Here is a 19,015-nt window from a genome sequence, read left to right as displayed (position 1 = left end):
TCTGTCTAACCAATTCAGAAAAATGTCTGCATCTAGTGTTTAAAGTATGCACAAACCTCATTTCTTGCTTCAACTCCTTCTGTCTGCGTTTGTGCAGTAAACCACAGTAAGAAGTGTGCTACTTAAGGGCTTGGCTACACTGAAGAGTTGCAGCACTGGTGGTGGGTTTACAGCGCTGCAACTTACTCACAGTCCATACGTGCAAGGCACATACAGCGCTGCATCTCCCTGGCCTGGGGTATAACGATTGCAGCACTGCTCCGCCAGTATGGCCACCAAAAGCGCTGTAATTGGCCTCCAGAGGTATTCGGAGGTATCCCAGAATGCCTGTTCAGCCACTCTGCTCATCAGTTCGCACTCTACTGCCCTGGCCTCAGGTGACCTGTCCTTTAAATGCCCCGGGTATTTTAAAAATCCCTTTCCTGTTTGCTCAGCCAGGTGCGGAGTGCAATCAATGAATCTTTCCAGGTGACCATGCCTCCACGCGCCAAACGAGCCCCAGCATGGAGCAATGGCGAGTTGCTGGACCTCGTCAGTGTTTGGAGTGAGGAAGCTGTGCAGTCATAGCTGCGCTCCAGCCATAGGAATTACGATACCTTATGGGCAGATATCAAGGGCCATGCTGGAAAGGGCCATGACCGGGACGCGGTGCAGTGCAGGGTTAAAGTGAAGGAGCTGCGGAGTGCCTATTGCAAAGCCCGCGAGGGAAACCGCCGCTCTGGTGCTGCCCCCCCACGACCTGCCATTTTTACAAAGAGCTGGACGCGATACTTGGGGTGACCCCACTGCCAATCCCGAGGACCACGATGGACACTTCAGAGCGGGAGGGGAGGGGAGGAGGAGGAGGAGGGGAGAGAAACCGAGAGTGAGGGTACTGGGTGGGGGAGACACCCGGAGTCCCAGGAGGCATGCAGCCAGGAGCTCTTCTCAAGCCAGGAGGAAGGTAGCCAGTCGCAGCAGCCGGTACTTGGTGAAGGACAAGCAGAGGAGCGGGTTCCCGGTAAGCGGCTTTATTTTCAGGATGGAAATATTTTCGGGAGGAGGGGGGGTTAGGGCTGCATGCATGCATGCCTAGATGTGGAATAGCCCATTGATGTGTCTATCACGTCGCGGTAATCGCCTCGGTAATCTCTTCAAAGTTTTCAGCCAGAGCGTGGGCAATGCGCTTGCGCAAGTTTATAGGGAGAGCCACTGTGGTCCTTGTCCAGTCAGGCTAATGCGTCCACGCCACTGTGCCGCGAGGGGTGGGGGGACCATTGCTGCACACAGGCAAGCTGCATAGGGGCCAGGGCGGAATCCGCATTGCTGTAGAAAGACCTCCCGCTCTTCCCAGGTGACCCACAGCAGCGAGATATCTTCCAGGATTAACTCCTGTGGAAAATGTTGGGAGAGTGTTCAGTGTAGATGCCCCCTGCAGCAGTTTGCTTTCCCCAACGCACAGAAACCCTGCAGTACAGCCCTGAAGCAATCAGTCCCCCTTACTCACCATTTCGTGGCTCCTGTGGGTTATGTGCGCTCTGTTTGGTATGGGAAAATTATGCTTAAAGTGAAGACTGTAAACTCCTTCACTGTTGTGGGAATAACTGTCTGGGTGAGATTATAAACAATGCTGCCTCTGTTAACTGTTGCCATTTTTGCCTTTCACAAAAGTGTCCTTGACTCTCGACTGCCCGTATCATCAACTGCTCAAGGCTACAAAACCTCAGGAAGAAGCCGCGAAAAAGCAAAGAAGACATGCTGAAAGCAGTTATGGATCACTCTGCCAGAGAGAGTAAAAAACTGCAGGACTGGAGGGAAAGGGAAAGCAGGATCCGCCAGAGAAACGCAGCGGGCTAAGAAAAAGCACAAAGCAGCTGATAAGCATCCTGGCGCGCCAAGCGGACTCTATCCAGTCACTCGTAGCCATGCAGGCAGAGCACTACCGTGCACCCGCCCCCCCCCATCCCAAAGCTCTTTCCCTTGTGCCCCAATGTCAGCTCCAAACCCCCTTCCCCAGCATCCAGGTTCTTACCACCACCAGCTGCCCCCAACACCTGTACGTTCACCAACCAGCCCTGAGAACTACGACCCTTACCCTCTGCACTCAACCCCCATCACCATGCAGTATTTTCATCCTGAAGTGCAGCAGTCATTGCACAGCACTCCAGACAGGACATATTCAAACCTGTGACTGTACAGTTCACCACCCCACCCCCTGCCCTTTTAGGTTCCCAAAATGTTGTGTGTCTGTCAAGAAAGTTATTTTCTTTTCAATAAATGAATTCTTGGCTTTGAAAACAGTCTTTATTATTGCAGAAAGTGAAAGATACCGTAGCCCAGGAAAGAAACAGGCACTGCAAATCATTTTAGGAAAACAGATTCCTACTAACATTGTAACCACTGCACTTCACTCCCGTGCAAGGCACCAAACATTACTGTTGGTTTTCAGCCTCAAATTCCTCCCTCAAGGCATCCCTAATCCTTGTAGCCCTGTGCTGGGCCTCTCTAGTAGCCCTGCTCTCTGGCTGTGCAAATTCAGCCTCCAGGCGTTGAACCTCGGAGGTCCATTCCTGACTGAATGTTTCACCCTTCCCTTCACAAATATTATGGAGGGTACAGCACGCGGATATAACCGCAGGGATGCTGCTTTCCCCCAAGTCTAGCTTCCCATACAGAGAGATCCAGCGCCCTTTTAAATGGCCAAAAGCACACTCCACAGTCATTCGGCACCGGCTCAGCCTGTAGTTGAACCGGTCCTTGCTCCTGTCAAGCTTCCCTGTATACGGTTTCATGAGCCAAGGCATTAACGGGTAAGCGGGGTCTCCAAGGATCACAATGGGCATTTCGACGTCCCCTACTGTGATCTTCCGGTCTGGGAAAAAAGTCCCAGCCTGCAGCTTCCTGAACAGGCCACTGTTCCGAAAGATGCGTGCATCATGCACCTTTCCAGGCCAGCCTGTGTTAATGTCAATGAAACGCCCACGGTGATCCACAAGCGCCTGGAGAACCATAGAGAAATACCCCTTCCGATTAATGTACTCGGATGCTAGGTGGGGTGGTGCCAGAATAGGAATATGCGTCCCATCTATCGCCCCTCCACAGTTAGGGAAACCCATTTGTGCAAAGCCATCCACAATGTCCTGCACGTTCCCCAGAGTCACGGTTCTTCTTAGCAGGATGCGATTAATGGCCCTGCAAACTTGCATCAACACGATTCCAACGGTCGACTTTCCCACTCCAAACTGGTTTCGCGACGATCGGTAGCTGTCTGGAGTTGCCAGCTTCCAGATTGCAATAGCCACCCGCTTCTCCACTGGCAGGGCAGCTCTCAATCTCGTGTCCTTGCGCCGCAGGGTGGGGGCGAGCTCACACACAGTCCCATGAAAGTAGCTTTTCTCATCCAAAAGTTCTGCAGCCACTGCTTGTCATCCCAGACTTCCATGACGATGTGATCCCACCACTCAGTGCTTGTTTCCTGAGCCCAAAAGCAGCGTTCCATGGTGCTGAGCATGTCTGTTACTGCCACAAGCAATTTAGTGTCAAACGCGTCAGGCGACTCGATATCATTGTCAGACTCCTCACTGTCACTTTGGAGGCGACTCGATATCATTGTCAGACTCCTCACTGTCACTTTGGAGCTTAAGGAATAGCTCAACTGCCAAACGTGATGTGCTGGTGAGACTCATCAGCATACTCCTCAGCAGCTCGGGCTCCATTTCCCACAGAAATCGCGCTGCACAGAAACCGTTGGGAGAGTCACGATCCACAGTCCACAAACGTGGACGGAAAAACTGTGACTGCTGGGAAGTGAAGCGATGCATCATGGGGCATTGGGACAGGAAGCAGAATGACCCGCACCCTTCCATCCCCTTCCCACAATCCACGGCGCCAAAATGGGACGAAGTGATCTGTGGGATAGCTGCCCATAATGCACCACTCCGAACAGCGCTGCAAATACTGCCACACTGCAGCGCTGGTAGCTGTCAGTGTGGCCACACTGCAGCGCTTTCCCTGCACAGCTGTACGAAGACAGCTGTAACTCCCAGCGCTGTACAGCTGCAAGTGTAGCCATACCCTTAGACCAGTATATTTAGTTCTTGTATTGGCAAATGCTATCCACTTTGAACTAACAATGGACAGGTTTGAATTAAAAGAGGCTCCTCCCTCCAAATCAGCATAACAATGTCACTTTCCATATAGAAGGAAAAGAACCTTACAAATCCTGAAATATGTATTAAAGGCCCACAGATACCAAAAAAATCACTCAATCTGCATGGAACTTTCTGTCTGTTCTCATGCAGTGTCTCTGATAAAAAGATTAAGAGAATCACCTTTGGCAAAAAAGAAATTTTACTAAATTTATTTATTGCTAAGCTTTTGGCACATCACTGCTGTTTTTACTGGATTTTACTCTAATTTCTAATATTTGGGTGGAAGGAACCTAAACCAACTAGTCCATGTCAGCCTATTGCCACAAGACAATCTCAGCTTTCTACAGCTTCCCCAAAAGCTCCTACCCTCAAAGTTCTCTGGAGTCTGAACAGTGTGCCCTGTGGCTATTCAGATAGTGATTCAACAGGCTCTTGTGTCTCAGAGGATTAGGATTTCAGGTGAGGAATAAGCAGGAGATTAAAAACTGTATGTGTTCATCTGACATGATTTTACTTAAACATTTTACAGAGCTCCATAAACAAAATCCCAGTTTTATTTTAAAATAGAGGCAGACATCTTGCCCATCTGTAATCTACAGCTGCACCCAGAAGAGAGGTTTTAAATAAAAGTTTCTATTTAATGGCACCTGAAAGCAGGTTATTAGTGAAGTCTTATGGAAGAGAATACACTGTAAAACAAGATGTGTCTATTTACGGATCGTTAATCAGTTAGTGTCAAGTGCACAACAGGTGGAAATGTAAAATAGGCTACCAAGCAAAAGCTCATCAACAAATCCTAGACGTCAATATTCTTGGTAATTGTATTTTGAGGCTATTTACAATCAAATAGTATGAAAAAAAATTGGGCCAAGATTGCTTACATTATGAAACTGTCAGTAACTGTTAGACGTTAAAGAAGTTAAGTTTTCTCTGTTAAGCTGCTTTAATGTTCTATAAAGTCATTGACCGTGCTGGAAAGGAACTAAAAACGGGTAGATCAGCTGTTTCAAACCATCGTCCAAATAAACTGAAAGAGCATCTTTACAGAGAAGTGCTGTCTGGAGACAGATTGCAGTAAGCAGTTCTGCAATGGTCTGCTAAAGCTCCCAACGTGCAGAGTTTTATTTCTATAGTTGATTACTTGAAATATATATTTGCACATTAGAATCCTTACTACACCACTGCATAACTACTTACCAAAATTCCCAAACAGCATCATTCAAATCACTGCACAACCATAAGACTTCAAAGACTTTATGCTCTTCAACAGCTCCTTCTCTCCAGTGGATCAGATAATTTCTTAAGACTAATACAAAAGGAGAGGAAAACTTACATTCTTTATATGTTACCAGCCTGACCATTTTCAGTTGGAATCAGATACGTTTCAGACAAGCAACACACCAAGGCAAGTGGATCAGACTTCAGCCCACTGTATTAGGCAAGTACATTCATCCATGATGCAAATCTTATATATAAGCTTTGTGATTTAGCCTAAAAGTTATACAGTATGTATCATATTAAAACGTGACCTTTCCAGAAAATTACTACCTCACCCATCGTTCACTACTATAGCCTCCATTCATTCAAGCACCACTTTTTTAAATCAAGGCTTGTGCCAGTTTTATGTTTTATTATATTTCATTTGTGTACAACTTAAAATGGCAGCTCCACCAAGTGCCAGGCAAGTTTACACCTTCACCTCAAGCCCTGACCAGCAGTTCTCTGAATCCAGTCCTAGATGTCCCACATAGCTCTACCAATGCACAACCCTTACAAATCACAGGACCCTTTGCTATACTAGACGTAAGCAGGCAGCCAGCCATGTAGCATTATGTGACTGTTATAAGTATCCACCACAGATGAGGATGAGACTAAAATATTAATTTATACTTCTAACCAAACTCACCTGTAGAACTCAGGACCTTAAAGGAGGCCTAGAGAGTTCCTCTCACCAAAAGAGCATTCCAGTCTAATGAACAATAAATACAGCAATATTTAATTACAAAATGCTTGAAATTAATTTCACTTCCCCCTGCTCTGAGAAAATGCACCAAGAAGGTAAGACATGTTAATAACGGTACCTGTGTTCTTTGTGTTCCAATAACTGACAGTCTCTGCATGTCAGTCTGTCACATGTTTCACAGAAAAGTTTTAACTGTTCTTGTTTGTGTACAGGACAGAAAACAGGACGTTGACCGGATGCTCCCACGGCCTCTGTTTTTAAAAACAAACCATTTTTGCATTTTAAAATAAAGTTTGAAGAAAAAAATCCCTAACTGCCATGCTGGGTAAGACTTAAGAAGTCAGGCAAGGATAATTATAAACCTATTCTCAGGTAAGTCAGTGCATATTACTGGAAATATGTATTTATTAAACAATTTACAGTGTCAGTAGTTCCAGGTGTGTTACTTTTAAGCAAAAAAAGCTGGGGATTGCTTTCCCTTCCCTGCCTTAAAAAACCTCAAATCAAGCTGTTTTGTTTGACTATAAAGCCACAAGTCATTTCACCCTCATCATCATCTGAAGGTTCAAACACCTCTCAAATTTTTGAATTGTCAAGAACCCACAGATCTTCTAAATTACCTCTTTAAAACCCTGACAAAATAGAAGTAAATCACATTTAATGGGGAAACTAAATGTCAAAGTAACCAGCACCACCACCACTACTACTAGGGAATTTCATTTTGGTCAACATCTAGTTATCTGAGCTGCAGTTGGTCTGGATAATAGAAATTTACACACAAGCAAATAAAGGATAAAAGGCAAAAAAATTCTGAGATTCCAAATTGCCCAATGACCCCTTTGAAGACACTTGTGGAGGAAAAGCAGTCTTGGGAAGATGAAGCAGATAAGGATTAAAGAGAAGTAGTAAGTGAAAGTTTCCTTGTATCCTCAAGTACTGTCTGAAGCTTGTTACATGATGCCAGTTATTGTAAGGAGAGACAGCACACATGAATATAAAGTTGGGTCTTCCACTAAAGAAATTTTAAAGTATTGAAGATATATTTCACATGGTCTAACAAACCATCACAAACATAACAGATAATTTCTTCCAAGTACACCTCTACCCCAATATAACGCTGTCGTCGGGAGCCAAAAAAATCTTACTGCATTATAGGTGAAACCATGCTATATCAAACTTGCTTTGATCCAACAGAGTGTGCAGCCCCGCCACACCTGGAGCACTGGTTTACCGCATTATGTCCGAATTTGTGTTATATCAGGTAGCATTATATTGGGGTAGAGGTGTACATGAAGAGTAAATAACTCACCACAGCTGATAACATCACTAAGAATCACTATGTGGCTCGGTTTCTAGGGAACGATGACTGTATTAAAACAGTCCTAAATATGGAAGTGATATTTTCTAACACTCTACATTTGCAGCAAAGTGTTGAAGGGTAAATCTGGCTGTATTGCCATCCTGACAAAGTCATGATATTTGTAGGTGTTACATTAAGAATGTCATTTTTTTAGGTAGCTATGCTGTTGTGGCTTTACCTGGACACACTGCCACCTAGTCAGATTCAGAAGTTGAAAATTTACCAGTGTAAGATCTTATGAATTAGTAAATGATGTCAAATTTAAGGCAGAAATCAAAAAGCCTCTTAAAGTTTAATTTTGCTGCTAGAACTACAAGTTTTTGAACTAATCAAACCAATTTTCATTAATATTAAGCATTATAAGTCATTAATAATACAGTTTTGGCATAGACCAGGAGTTCCTGGAAAGCACTTAAAGTGCAACTACACTGAAAGGGGATCAAAACTGCCATCACGAGGTTACTAGTTACATACTCTCAACTTACTTGATATCACTATTGTGAACAGAACATCAGTCTGTCATAATTTGACCAGCCGACATGACAGACAGCTTCTGCAGAATCTAAGCTTCAGTTTAAATATCTTTTGTCCCTTGTTGGCAAAGAAAACCTTCCAAATGAAAATGCAGTAGTTTTACATACCCTGAAAACAGTTCTAAGAGGAAGTGACCTGTCCCCATTTATTTCAGTAGGTTATGAGCTGCAAAGCCTAATGAGAAACGTGGTCCTTAAATTGTCATCAATACTTTAGATGTGCAATTTCACATCAAATTTGTGCACTCAGTTAGTGCAGTAGTACCAGGAAACTGTCTAATTGCATATGTAACTGGTGAAGATACTAAGCAGAAACAGTGATGGTCCTGAAAGTGTGCTACCAGTTGCATCCCCACTTAGTGATACTGATGCAACAGTAACTTGGCATACTGTACAAGGGCCATATTCTATGCCCAATCTTTATGTAAACCTCCTGTGGGAGCCCTGCTGCATATAAAGGGTGGTACAGTATGACAAACTTCATAGTCCTGGTCCACAGACCATAATTAAAGGTGTATTCCAGTCCTCTCCACCAGACGAGTTGACATCTGTTTTACACTCCTCCAACCCCCTTTTTAAACTATCAGCCTTGAAAATACATCCTAGAATCCTGAAATGTAGTTTGGCTCTGTTACTAGCAATGAGAGAACCAGAAAGGTTCTGCAACTGGAACTTAGTAATTGTACTGATACTTAAGCCAAAACAGAACCCAGTTGACGCTCCCATATCTGTCCTAGCTCTGCAGAAGTTAATACATTTGTCACTAAGGTAATCTGGTATGATTCAGAATACACACGTCAGTTCTGTTGATTAAGATGGTGCACCTCTCATGCTTTTTAAAAAAAACCAAACCCAAACAAAAATAGAAGCCTTGCCCTGTTTTTCTGTTCTATACTTATGCATTTCCTTCACAAACCCTTTTAACAGTATTAAGTATTACCAGACCAAGCCATTTTAATTCATTTAACATGTATAAGTTTCTTCCACTTTCAAGGCTCACTGACTGCATGTTGGCTTGCCCCTACCTTTCTCAAAAACCTTCCAGGGAAGAAGCAGGCTAAGGATAAGTACATACAACTCATCCTTCCTCTCTTGGTTTGTATGGGCACATGCGCTCACCCACACCAGAAACCTCCAAATAGTTTTTATTCCTAGGCTACAGGTAGGATTGGGCAAAAGATCAGCAAACTTACCTGAGGAGACATCCTCTTTTTTTCTGATCATATGATCTTTAGTAAATTTTACTCGCTGATGTGCTTCTATGCATGTCTTGCACAGCCATTCCCCACATTCCACACAAAAGCCCACAGCACTAGCATTATCTTCACAACTAGTGCACACCTAAAACCAGGAACAAAACAAGTCAACATAGTTACTTACAAAGATTCAATTTCCCTGTGGGGCTTTAATATGCATGTAAATAAAGTCCAGTAAAAGTGTTCATTTCTTTAGATGCTCAATCACATATACTTACAAGATGTACATACACCAAACAGTACCTAACTGGCAGTAAGAAAAGCAGAAAGACATACCTGTTCTGATTTCTCATCAGAGCTACTTGGTGCTTCTGAAGTGTCCTTCACAAAGTAGTTATCCACCAGGTCTATCTGTCTGCACTCCTGGCGGCATATTGGACACCGGATCACACCAACTGCAACACACAAAAGAAATGTTTTACATTTCCTTGGTTTCAAGAAATAAAACGATGAAAGTTAAATTTATAACAGTCAATGTGCCAGAATCAAGTGGGTTTAAAAGACAAGTGACCAGAATGAACAAAGAAAACCATCTTCTGAGTGCTTAACGTGATTGACTAAGTGAAAACCAGACTCTGGGATTAATATCAACACCCTAACAAACCCACACTGGGCCAAACATGGTGAAGTTTCGGCCAAAACTTTAGACCGAAGGACCAAACACCACTAAAGACTTTCCTCCCTTTAGGGGGCCAAGCCCAGCTGGTATGAATTGTGATGCAATCATTCAGAGACTTGCCCAACAAGATCCAAGTATAGTACATCATTTAGTTAAATGACTTGGTCTTGGCTACATGGGTTTTTCTCTCTAAGCAAGGTTAACTATTTTACTCATCGCATCCCTTCCCTACACCTCAGATTCATTACGCAAATTTAAATGTCAAAGGAGCCTTAAGACCAAGTGACTTTGACCCCATATTCTCCAATCTGAATTCTTGTCATATGGATACAACTATTCCACACTATATTAAGGATTTTAAATGCCTACTATGTACTCCAGCAGACCATTCCTGGTTGCAATATTGCAGGCAACGGAACCTCAATCACATGCTTCCATTAAGATTTACCAGAATACCCCGGGGATAGTCTCAAAATCTTTTCATTTTTAAGCCCCAAACCAGTGTTTTCCTTAACAGCACAAAAGTCAGCCATTACCCTAGCTGTATAAGCCTTGCTACGTTCTACACTATGAATTAATATGAACTGCAATGAAACTACCAGAAAAAGAAAAGAAATCTCAGAGCAGACTAAAGGTGTCCCCTACATAAGCTTAATGTTACTACTGGAATAAAGCATTGACATTTTGGATAGTCATGCCTCAGAGTTAAATTAAATATTTTTATTTCATGTTTTAGATGGAAGAATTTTCAGATGAAATATCCTGTATATTTAAGTGAGCAAACTGATATTTAACAACAGAGCTGGGAACTTCAGGAAAAGATGATGTTGCTATTTCAGTGGAGATCAGTTATGTCACTGCCACAGCACAAAGACATCAAGAACGAAACCTAGAAGCCCAAGCACTTGGAAGCAAGGTTTTGGAAGATACAGAATTTAAACTAAAAGGGAATGTAGCTAGGTAATCTGATGTCACATTAGTAATTTCCTGTTTTCAGGAATTTGGTAGGGCATTACAACACTCCACCAACTTCAAGAAGGGATGTTTTCTAGCATGACCTATTTCTAGCAATTCTGATTGTATTGTTGTACACCATTTACAATGTGCATAACATTGCTAAACCATTTAGCCAACACACAAATAAATATCAACAAGCAAATGGAAGCAAACAACATAAAGGCCAAACAAACCAAACCCCCAATCGGTTAAAAAAAAAAAAACGTAAGTTACATGGTAACTACAAACTGGGTAAACAAATTCACTGGTAGTAGCAGTAACACTTTGGGATCAGTAACACTTCATCCTGAGTAAGGCACATGTTATTCAGAACAATCTTGTTCAGTGTCTGGGTATCAACACTAACAGCAATATTTAATAAACTGGTTAATAAATAAATGGGTAAACATTCTCCCCATGAAAGACGAAAAGCAGGGGAATGTAGTAAGAAGAGAGCCTGAGACATAAGCCCTTGTATCAGAGGCCTGGTATGAGGCAGGCCCTTCCCACAAAATCTGGCGAGAACAGGGCTAATACTGCAGAAATACACATTCGTAAGAAGTGCTAAGCACATAGTACTAACACAAACACATCCAGATATCAAGGATGGTACAAAAACATTCCACAAGGATAACAGGAACACACTGACCCCTCCTAAAAGATCAGCTCAACATGACAGTACGTAATAGAGACGTTTTGATAGAACCACCATGTACAAGGTGATGGGTAAAAACTAGCCATATCAGAGGGCAGTACTAACTTGTTTGGATCAGGGTATAAAGAAGCATCTCAGAGGGAATATCTTTGTCCAGCTGAGTGGCGAATGGAAAGTCCTGCCATGAACAGAGTTGCATCCACTGTCAAGTGCATATGTCTTAGCACCCTCGTAGAGCCTGCCAGGTGCTATTACCATGATTTGTCGACAATAAATCTGGCCTGGTGCCTTCGTACCTTAACAGATCTTGTGGTCATTGGGCGGTTCGCTCTAAGTCTGCTGTGCCAGCTGTCTGTGCAGAGCTGGGGCAGCACACAGGGAGAAAACACACATGCAGCCAAACATCAAACCACATTAACCATTGGAACAATTTACCAAGGGTCGTGGTGGATTCTTTATCACTCATGATTTTTAAATCAAGATTGGATGGTTTTTCTAAAAGTTATGCTCAAAGAATTATTTTGGGGAAGTTCGATGGTCCATGCCTTACAGAAGGTCAAAACAGAATATCCACAATGCCCCTCCGCCCCCCATTTCTGGCCTAGAAATCTATGAATTTACTTTATTATATCTACCTTTTGAGGGACTAGCTTTCAGATTAGTCTAGAATTAATGGTCACTGCCTCAGAATTCTTGACGTACATAAGAATGGCCATACTGGATCAGACCAAAGGTCCAACTAGCCCAGTATTCTGTCTTCTGACAGTGGTCAATGCCAAGTCCCCCAGAGGGCACAAACAGAACAGGTCATCAAGTAATCTATGCCCTGTCACGGATTCCCAGCTTCTGGTGAACAGAGGCTAGGGACACCATCCCTGCCTATCCTGGCTAATAGTCACTGATGGACCTATCCAGTTCTGTTTTGAACACTCTTGTAACCTTGGCCTTCACAATATCATCTGGCAAAGAGTTCCACAAGTTGACTGTGCATTGTGAGAAAAATTCTTCCTTTTGTCTGTTTTAAATCTGCTGCCTATTAATTTTATTTGATGACCCCTAGTTCTTGTATTATGAAAAGTAAATAACACTTCCTTATTTACTTTCTCCACATCAGTCATGATTTTATAGACCTCTATCAAATCCCACCCTGTAGTCGTCTCTTTCCCAAGCAGAAAAGTCTCAGTCTTATTAATCTCTCCTCACACAGAAGCCATTCCACACCCCTAATCATTTTTGTTGCCCTTTTCTGACCCTTTTCCAATTCCAACATATCTTTCTTTGAGATGGGGCGACCACATCTGCACACAGTATTCAAGATGAAGGAGTACCATGGATTTATATAGAGGCAATGTGATATTTTCTGTCCTATTATCTATCCCTTTCTTAATGATTCTAACATTTTGTTCGCTTTTTTGACTACCATTGCACATGGAGTGGATGTTTTCAGAGAACTATCCACAATGACTCCAAGATCTCTTTCTTGAGTGATAACTAATTTAGACCCCCTCATTTTATATGTACAGCTGTGATTATGCAAACATGCAACTGAATTTATTCTGGGGAAATAATCGAGGATGACAAGATCTCGCATCAACCCAAACTCAGGACTGTTGCAAGGGTTAGATTTGCAGAAATAACCAATGGTTTCATATTGTCTAAGTGCACAAGTGTTCACTTATTTATATAATGAAGTCTCCAAGGTGAGGAGAGCCTTGATATTTTCTTCATACTAAAAGCTAAGTTAATTATGGACAGCTATGTGAGAATTCCAAAAAGATACTTAAACCAAGAGTCTAGATATACAGAGCAAAAAAATGGCTTCGCTAAACAATTACCACTACAAGCATTCTCAGTGGAACACCATCCCCTTGACAAACTGAAACAGATCACATATCCCTCCTCGGTTTTACTACAGTTCTCCAAGACTCATCACAAGACAGTGGAAGGAAAACTAATAAAACCAGAGGTCTCAAATCTCTGATCTTTCTGTAGTCAGGTCCCACCACTTTAATACACTTCTTGAAAAACAGCCGCTGGTTCTGACTGTGAAAATTAAATGAGGGGGGAATAAACAAGCATCAAATGTTTCTAGAGGATTTAGCCAACTAAAAATGTGTAATCTTGGTTAGGGTGATATCGCAAGACTCAAAACAGTTGTACTTCAAGGATTTTTCACATAAAGAGCCAAATACTTCTTGAGGTCCCATGTGAAAAAAATCTATTTTCACACCATTTTTAGGGTGACCTGCAGAAAGCCAATATTTTAAAAAAGAGACAAAAAACTTACCACCTATGAAAGAAGGAAGAAACAACAAGTTACAATTTCACATCACAAGAAGGACCTTGTAGAACAAGCAAAGACGTGACTGCATATGTAGTGCCAACAAAATAATGGGTATGGAAGATATATCAGAATTTTCCTTGAAACACTAGATTTATACTCCTGATTACGTTCATTAGAGCCAGAGTAAGAGTGCAATCGTATACTCAGTGGATTACAGAGTCCTTCTAAAAAAGGTTTTTATCTTCTCAGCCTCCACATTAAATGTCGTTTTCGTGTTTCAGATTTCATTATTTTCAATAGTGGTTTTCTTATATCCTGTGCAATATTATGCAAGATGCATCAGGCTCTGTCCCACATTCTTCCAGTCAGAATACATATCTAGCAGTAAATCTATGTGTTATCTTAACTATTAAGACTCCAAGTTCCATTCTCCCAAACGTCGTTGATAAGCTTTCTGTATAAGAAAAATGTGGAAATGGTGTTAATTTTATAGAAAAGAAAAAACAGGAGGCACTGGTCACTACCATCAAAACTTCCACAATACATAACCAAATTAACAGAAAAACAAGCATATTTTAGTACTTAAGCTATCTATGGTTCAATGTTTTAATCACAAAGCCAGAAGAACACAAGGAGGTTTTCCTTTTCAGTATTCCAACAGGAGGCAACTTTCTCTCCTGTCAGGAAACAGGCCGTTTCCCTGAGGTGCTGGTGGACATTTTGGTGGCGTTTTCCGATCCACGCAAGGCACCTAACAGAGCTTATGATGGAGCAGAACACAGACATATCAGACTCAAACTAGCTGCTGATGCTATAACCATCACAGACGGAACTGAGTGCTTGGCACAATGTGTTAGCAGCTGTTCAAACTTCCTGTAACGTGCAGGGTGGTCAGTGATGTTTTCCTGCAGTGCATCACGGTCAAACAGCTAGAGCAGCCACACTGAGGGAGGCCACTAGGTAGTTTGGGATCTGACTGGTTTGACTTGGGTCTGCGTGCTGCAGTGTGGATGCCAGAACCCCTGGTTCGAACACAGGTTCGAAAATTCGTTAACGTAGAGTTAACAATCAGTGTAGACCCTAAAGCCCTGGGTTCTCTAACCCAGGGTCAGCTGGGTTGAGTCTCTCTAATCCTGGACTTACACAAAACCATACAGCTGCTATGTAAATTAGTACCACAGATAATAGTGGTTCTTGTTTCTCTCCTGTAACCCTAGCTAAGTCTGATCTAATCAAGGAGCAGGAATAACTTCTTACCTGAACATTTGGTCTGAGTCACCAATCCAGCAGGTAGGGAAAGCCTGCCTGGCACTGTCAACCACACTCAAATGGAGATAGGTTTCACTTGCCATCTTCTTGCATCATGAGCCACTCCTCCCTGTCATGGCACCAGGAGAGAGAGTGTTTCCAAAGCCTGCAACAGAGGGAGAAGAGAAACTCCCAGATCCCTTGTGACAAGTTCCTAACAAGGGCCAAGTGACCCCAATAGGAGAAGTAATTCCCCTAACACACTGATATGGGCAGAAGGCAATCATGAAGGAAGAAGGTTGGGAAAATATGCCCCTAAAACTGTTTGGTCAAGGAGGCACCTGTGAGTGACAAGACCTAGAGTACACAGTGTTCAACGAAGGAATTCAGTCCTGTGTAACTGCTCTGTAGATTTTGCATACTGACAATGATCTGACTTATTACAACTACTCAGAAAAAGAATCCACTGGAAGATGGAAGAAGGGAATTCTTGTCACTTTCTAAGAACTGTCACTATCCTTCTAGTCAACTGCCAGACCCAAGAAACGGTATGTGAGCCTCCATTAATCAGATAACGAATTACAATCGTGAAACGGCAGCATGAGAAGCAAGGACATCTTAACAGTTCTTCAGCTATCTGAATGATATTTTTAAGAGACAGAAGTTATTTCCTCACCTTCTGACTGAAATAGAAGATAGAACATCCAGATGAAGGAAAGCCTTCTTGAGATGAAGCAAAAGATGCAAGCAGAAGAAGTTCTACTATATACCAGGAGTGTTACATTGTTAGAGAACTGCAAAAAGGCTGAAAAGTCAAGTTTTGCTTAGAGCTCATGTTACACATTCATTTTGTTGGGGTCAAAAAGATTTTATTAAGAATATCAATGCATGAAGCTTTTTTTGTAGCCCTTTTAATTGTTTATAACTCAGATAAGAGTATATTAAATTAAAACCTTGGCTTTACTACAGAAGGACTCAAAAATATTCAAAACAATAGTAAAGAGAGTCACTATTCCTATTTTCAAAGAAGTAAAAAAAGATCATTAACCCCTACAATGGGTTCTAAAATCCCACACTAACCTACACTGGAGGGTATTAAAGAGACATTGACATAAAACCGTACCCATCTGAAATTTTACCTACCACTGTCAAGTAACATCTAAAATGTCTTTAAACATATTTTTCATTTTATTTTGTGATTTGACATGAGTATTTTGCCTATAGTTAGCATCAATGTTTTCTCAGAATAGTCAGATTCCCCTGATAGCTGCCTGCATGGGTCTTTCACAAATACAGGAGAGAATTTTTTAATTAAAAAATGTAATTCAGTAAACCATAGAGGTGGCAAGTATAATACCCAAAAGTACTTTTAATTATAAATTTACTAGCTTTCAAATTACTTTTGTCCTTTTAAATAAACTGCATCCAACTCTTCACTCAGATTCTGCCTTCTTTAACATGACTTCATAAAAAGTTCTCTTTATTTCTTTAATGTTTTAGAAGATCTGAAAAACAGCCAGAAAAAAAAGCTGAATTCTACAAAGACCTTTCATGCTGTGGGATAAAGTTAGCTAAATCTTTTCAAGACAGCGTTCATTAGGGTAAGTCTCCTGCCCATTATCAACCAAGCACAACGTTCTGACTTGGGGTCGAGAGGGAAAAGGAGAGTCCAAGCTGTTACTGAAGGCATTTGTGAAACACTTGTATGAAAAGGAGGAAAAACAGTTCCAGTCCACAGAGTAATCCAAACCAGCGCACCTTGCTCTATTTGAATACATTTTACCCAAAAACAGAGAGAGAGAGAGAGAGAGAGAGAGAGAGAGAGTGTCTGTGTCCCCGTCCCCACCCCATCTGCCCTGATTTCACAGACCAAGTCACTGTGAATAAGATTTCTAGAGAAGGTGCAATTCAGGCAGGCTAGCACAGGAATAAGTAAGTCTATGGGCCGGGATCATTTTAGTTGTTTGAGAATAATCAGTTCTTGTTTCATGGAGACTGGAAAGATAACTTAGCTGAAAATCCCATTTTCTATGTTCTGTTTCATGAAAAGCTCTGAATATTTGCTAAAAGCCTCAAAAAGTTTGGAGCAAAAAGATTCATTACAAGATTTTCTCATCTCTTTACAAGAAATTTGCACACTCAAGGATTCTTTTCCTAGAAAGAGGTTGCCCACTGAGCCAGTGAACATTTAGGAGACCTTGAATAAAGAGGACTTTTAGCCCAATGGGCACAAGATTATTTGAGAAGTTATTTGAAAATAATTGCTATATTTTCTGATCCTAGTAGAGCCTTTTGAGTATAAATGTGGTGTAAGAAGATTAGCAGGTTAAGTGTGACCATTTTTAGTTTTAAACTGACGTTTTTCCCCATTCCAAGACCATGTGCCTTGACAAATTTCTTGTTCAGGGGAATTCCCCCTTTAAATTACTTTGGTCAACCATAAACACCATAAATCTGTTTCCTGAGAGAATAGATCATGTGAACTGTTCCATTTCCTCTCTTTTCCCTAGATGATGTCAGTATTGATAAGTTTCCCATGTTCCCTTGCAGCTTTATTTTATTTAAAGTTTGCTCCTAGACTCATTTTTGATCCAACTGATTATCCAGCTGACAACAGACGTGAAGTACTGATAATATTGTGAGCTCAACATTAGTCAAACTTAAAGGTACCTAGTTTTCTCTATTTAAAAACCTAATTTTATTTATAATTTAAACCAGACAAAATATACAATTCAACCCAAAGTAAAACCATTGCGCTATGCTACAAAGAAAGGTAAAATTCAAATCTTAAATACTCCTCCTCCTCTGGGAACAAGCTAAGTGTGCTGCTAAGGAAAATATTCATCTTACCGTGCAAACAGAAGAATCAAAAAAACATGGTTACTTACCTTGTAACTCTTGTTCTTCGAGATGTGTTGCTCATATCCATTCTAGTAGGTGTACGCGCCGCGCGTGCACGTTCGTCGGAAACTTTTACCCTAGCAACTCAAGCGGGCCGGCAGGTCGCCCCCTAGAGTGGCGCCGCTATGGCGGGTGATATATCCCCCTGCTGGCCCGCCCGCTCCTCAGTTCCTTCTTGCCTGCTACTTTTCCTGACTAGATGGGAAGGAGGCGGGTGTGGAATGATATGACAACACATCTCGAAGAACAAGAGTTACAAGGTAAGTAACATGTTTTCTTCTTCGAGTGCTTGCTCATACCATTCCAGTAGGTGATTCCCAAGCCTTACCTAGGCGGTGGGGTCGGAGTGAAGGTCACAGTGCGCAACACAGCAGAACCGAAGGCGCACATCCCTGGACTGCTGGACCAGGGCATAATGGCTAGTAAACGTGTGCACGGAGGACCAGGTCACCGCTCTGCAGATTTCCTGGATGGAACTCGGCGAGGAACGCTACCGACGATGGCTGGGCTTGGTAGAGTGTGCAGTTACACGCCCCGAAGGGAGATGGGCGTCGTAACATGTTCTTATGCAGGACGTTACCACGAGGAATCCTCTGTGAGGAGACTGGCAGCCCTTGAGCCGCTCAGCTATTGCGACAAAGAGCTGAGTGGACTTGCGGAATAGCTTAGTTCTATCTATATAAAAGGCGAGCGCCTGCGCACGTCTAGGCAATGTAACTGTTGTTCCCTACGAGATGAATGGAGTTTAGGAAAGAATACGGGAAGGAATATGTCCTGGTTAACGGTGGAAGCGCGAGACAATTTGGGAGGAATGCCGGGTGCGCTCAGTTGCACCTTGTCTCGATGGAAGACCGGTGTATGGAGGGTCCACGACGAGTGCGCGCACGTCTGATACGCGCCTAGCGGATGTGATGGCCACCAGGAACGCCGTTTTCCAGGACAAATGGAGGAGGAGCATGTAGCCACGTGGTCAAACGGGGGGACATAAGACAAGACAACACGACGTTAAGATCCCAGGAGGGGCTGGATGACGGACTTGAGGGTAAAGGCGCTCCAGTTCTTGAGGAATC

General features: G+C 42.5%; 1 protein-coding gene and 1 long non-coding RNA gene across 5 annotated transcripts in view; one reads left to right on the top strand and one right to left on the bottom strand.

Moving 5' to 3' along the window:
* Window positions 1-15,140, bottom strand: part of TRIM33 (tripartite motif containing 33) — a 54,173-nt gene extending 39,033 nt beyond the window's left edge. For 2 of the 4 annotated variants that reach the window (XM_075064818.1, XM_032766635.2), the window contains exons 1-2: window positions 9,180-9,299; window positions 6,212-6,344 (exon numbers count right to left, since the gene is read on the bottom strand). In XM_075064818.1, coding sequence (XP_074920919.1) covers window positions 6,212-6,344; window positions 9,180-9,210 — 164 coding nt within the window. In that variant the 5' untranslated portion in view covers window positions 9,211-9,299. Of the gene's footprint in view, window positions 1-5,327; window positions 5,437-6,211; window positions 6,345-9,179; window positions 9,328-9,518; window positions 9,638-15,053 lie in introns of those variants that run through there. The other 2 variants (XM_075064817.1, XM_032766636.2) reach the window with 2 other exon arrangements.
* On the top strand, window positions 897-2,277 carry LOC142046724 (uncharacterized). The gene is made up of 2 exons (XR_012655698.1): window positions 897-1,000; window positions 1,651-2,277. It is a non-coding gene; the product is annotated as an uncharacterized LOC142046724 (long non-coding RNA).
* Window positions 15,141-19,015: the final 3,875 nt, after the last annotated feature.

This window comes from Chelonoidis abingdonii, chromosome 4, assembly GCF_003597395.2.
Source record: "Chelonoidis abingdonii isolate Lonesome George chromosome 4, CheloAbing_2.0, whole genome shotgun sequence".
NCBI lineage: Eukaryota > Metazoa > Chordata > Testudines > Testudinidae > Chelonoidis > Chelonoidis abingdonii.
This window is presented reverse-complemented; position numbering and strand designations above follow the sequence as displayed.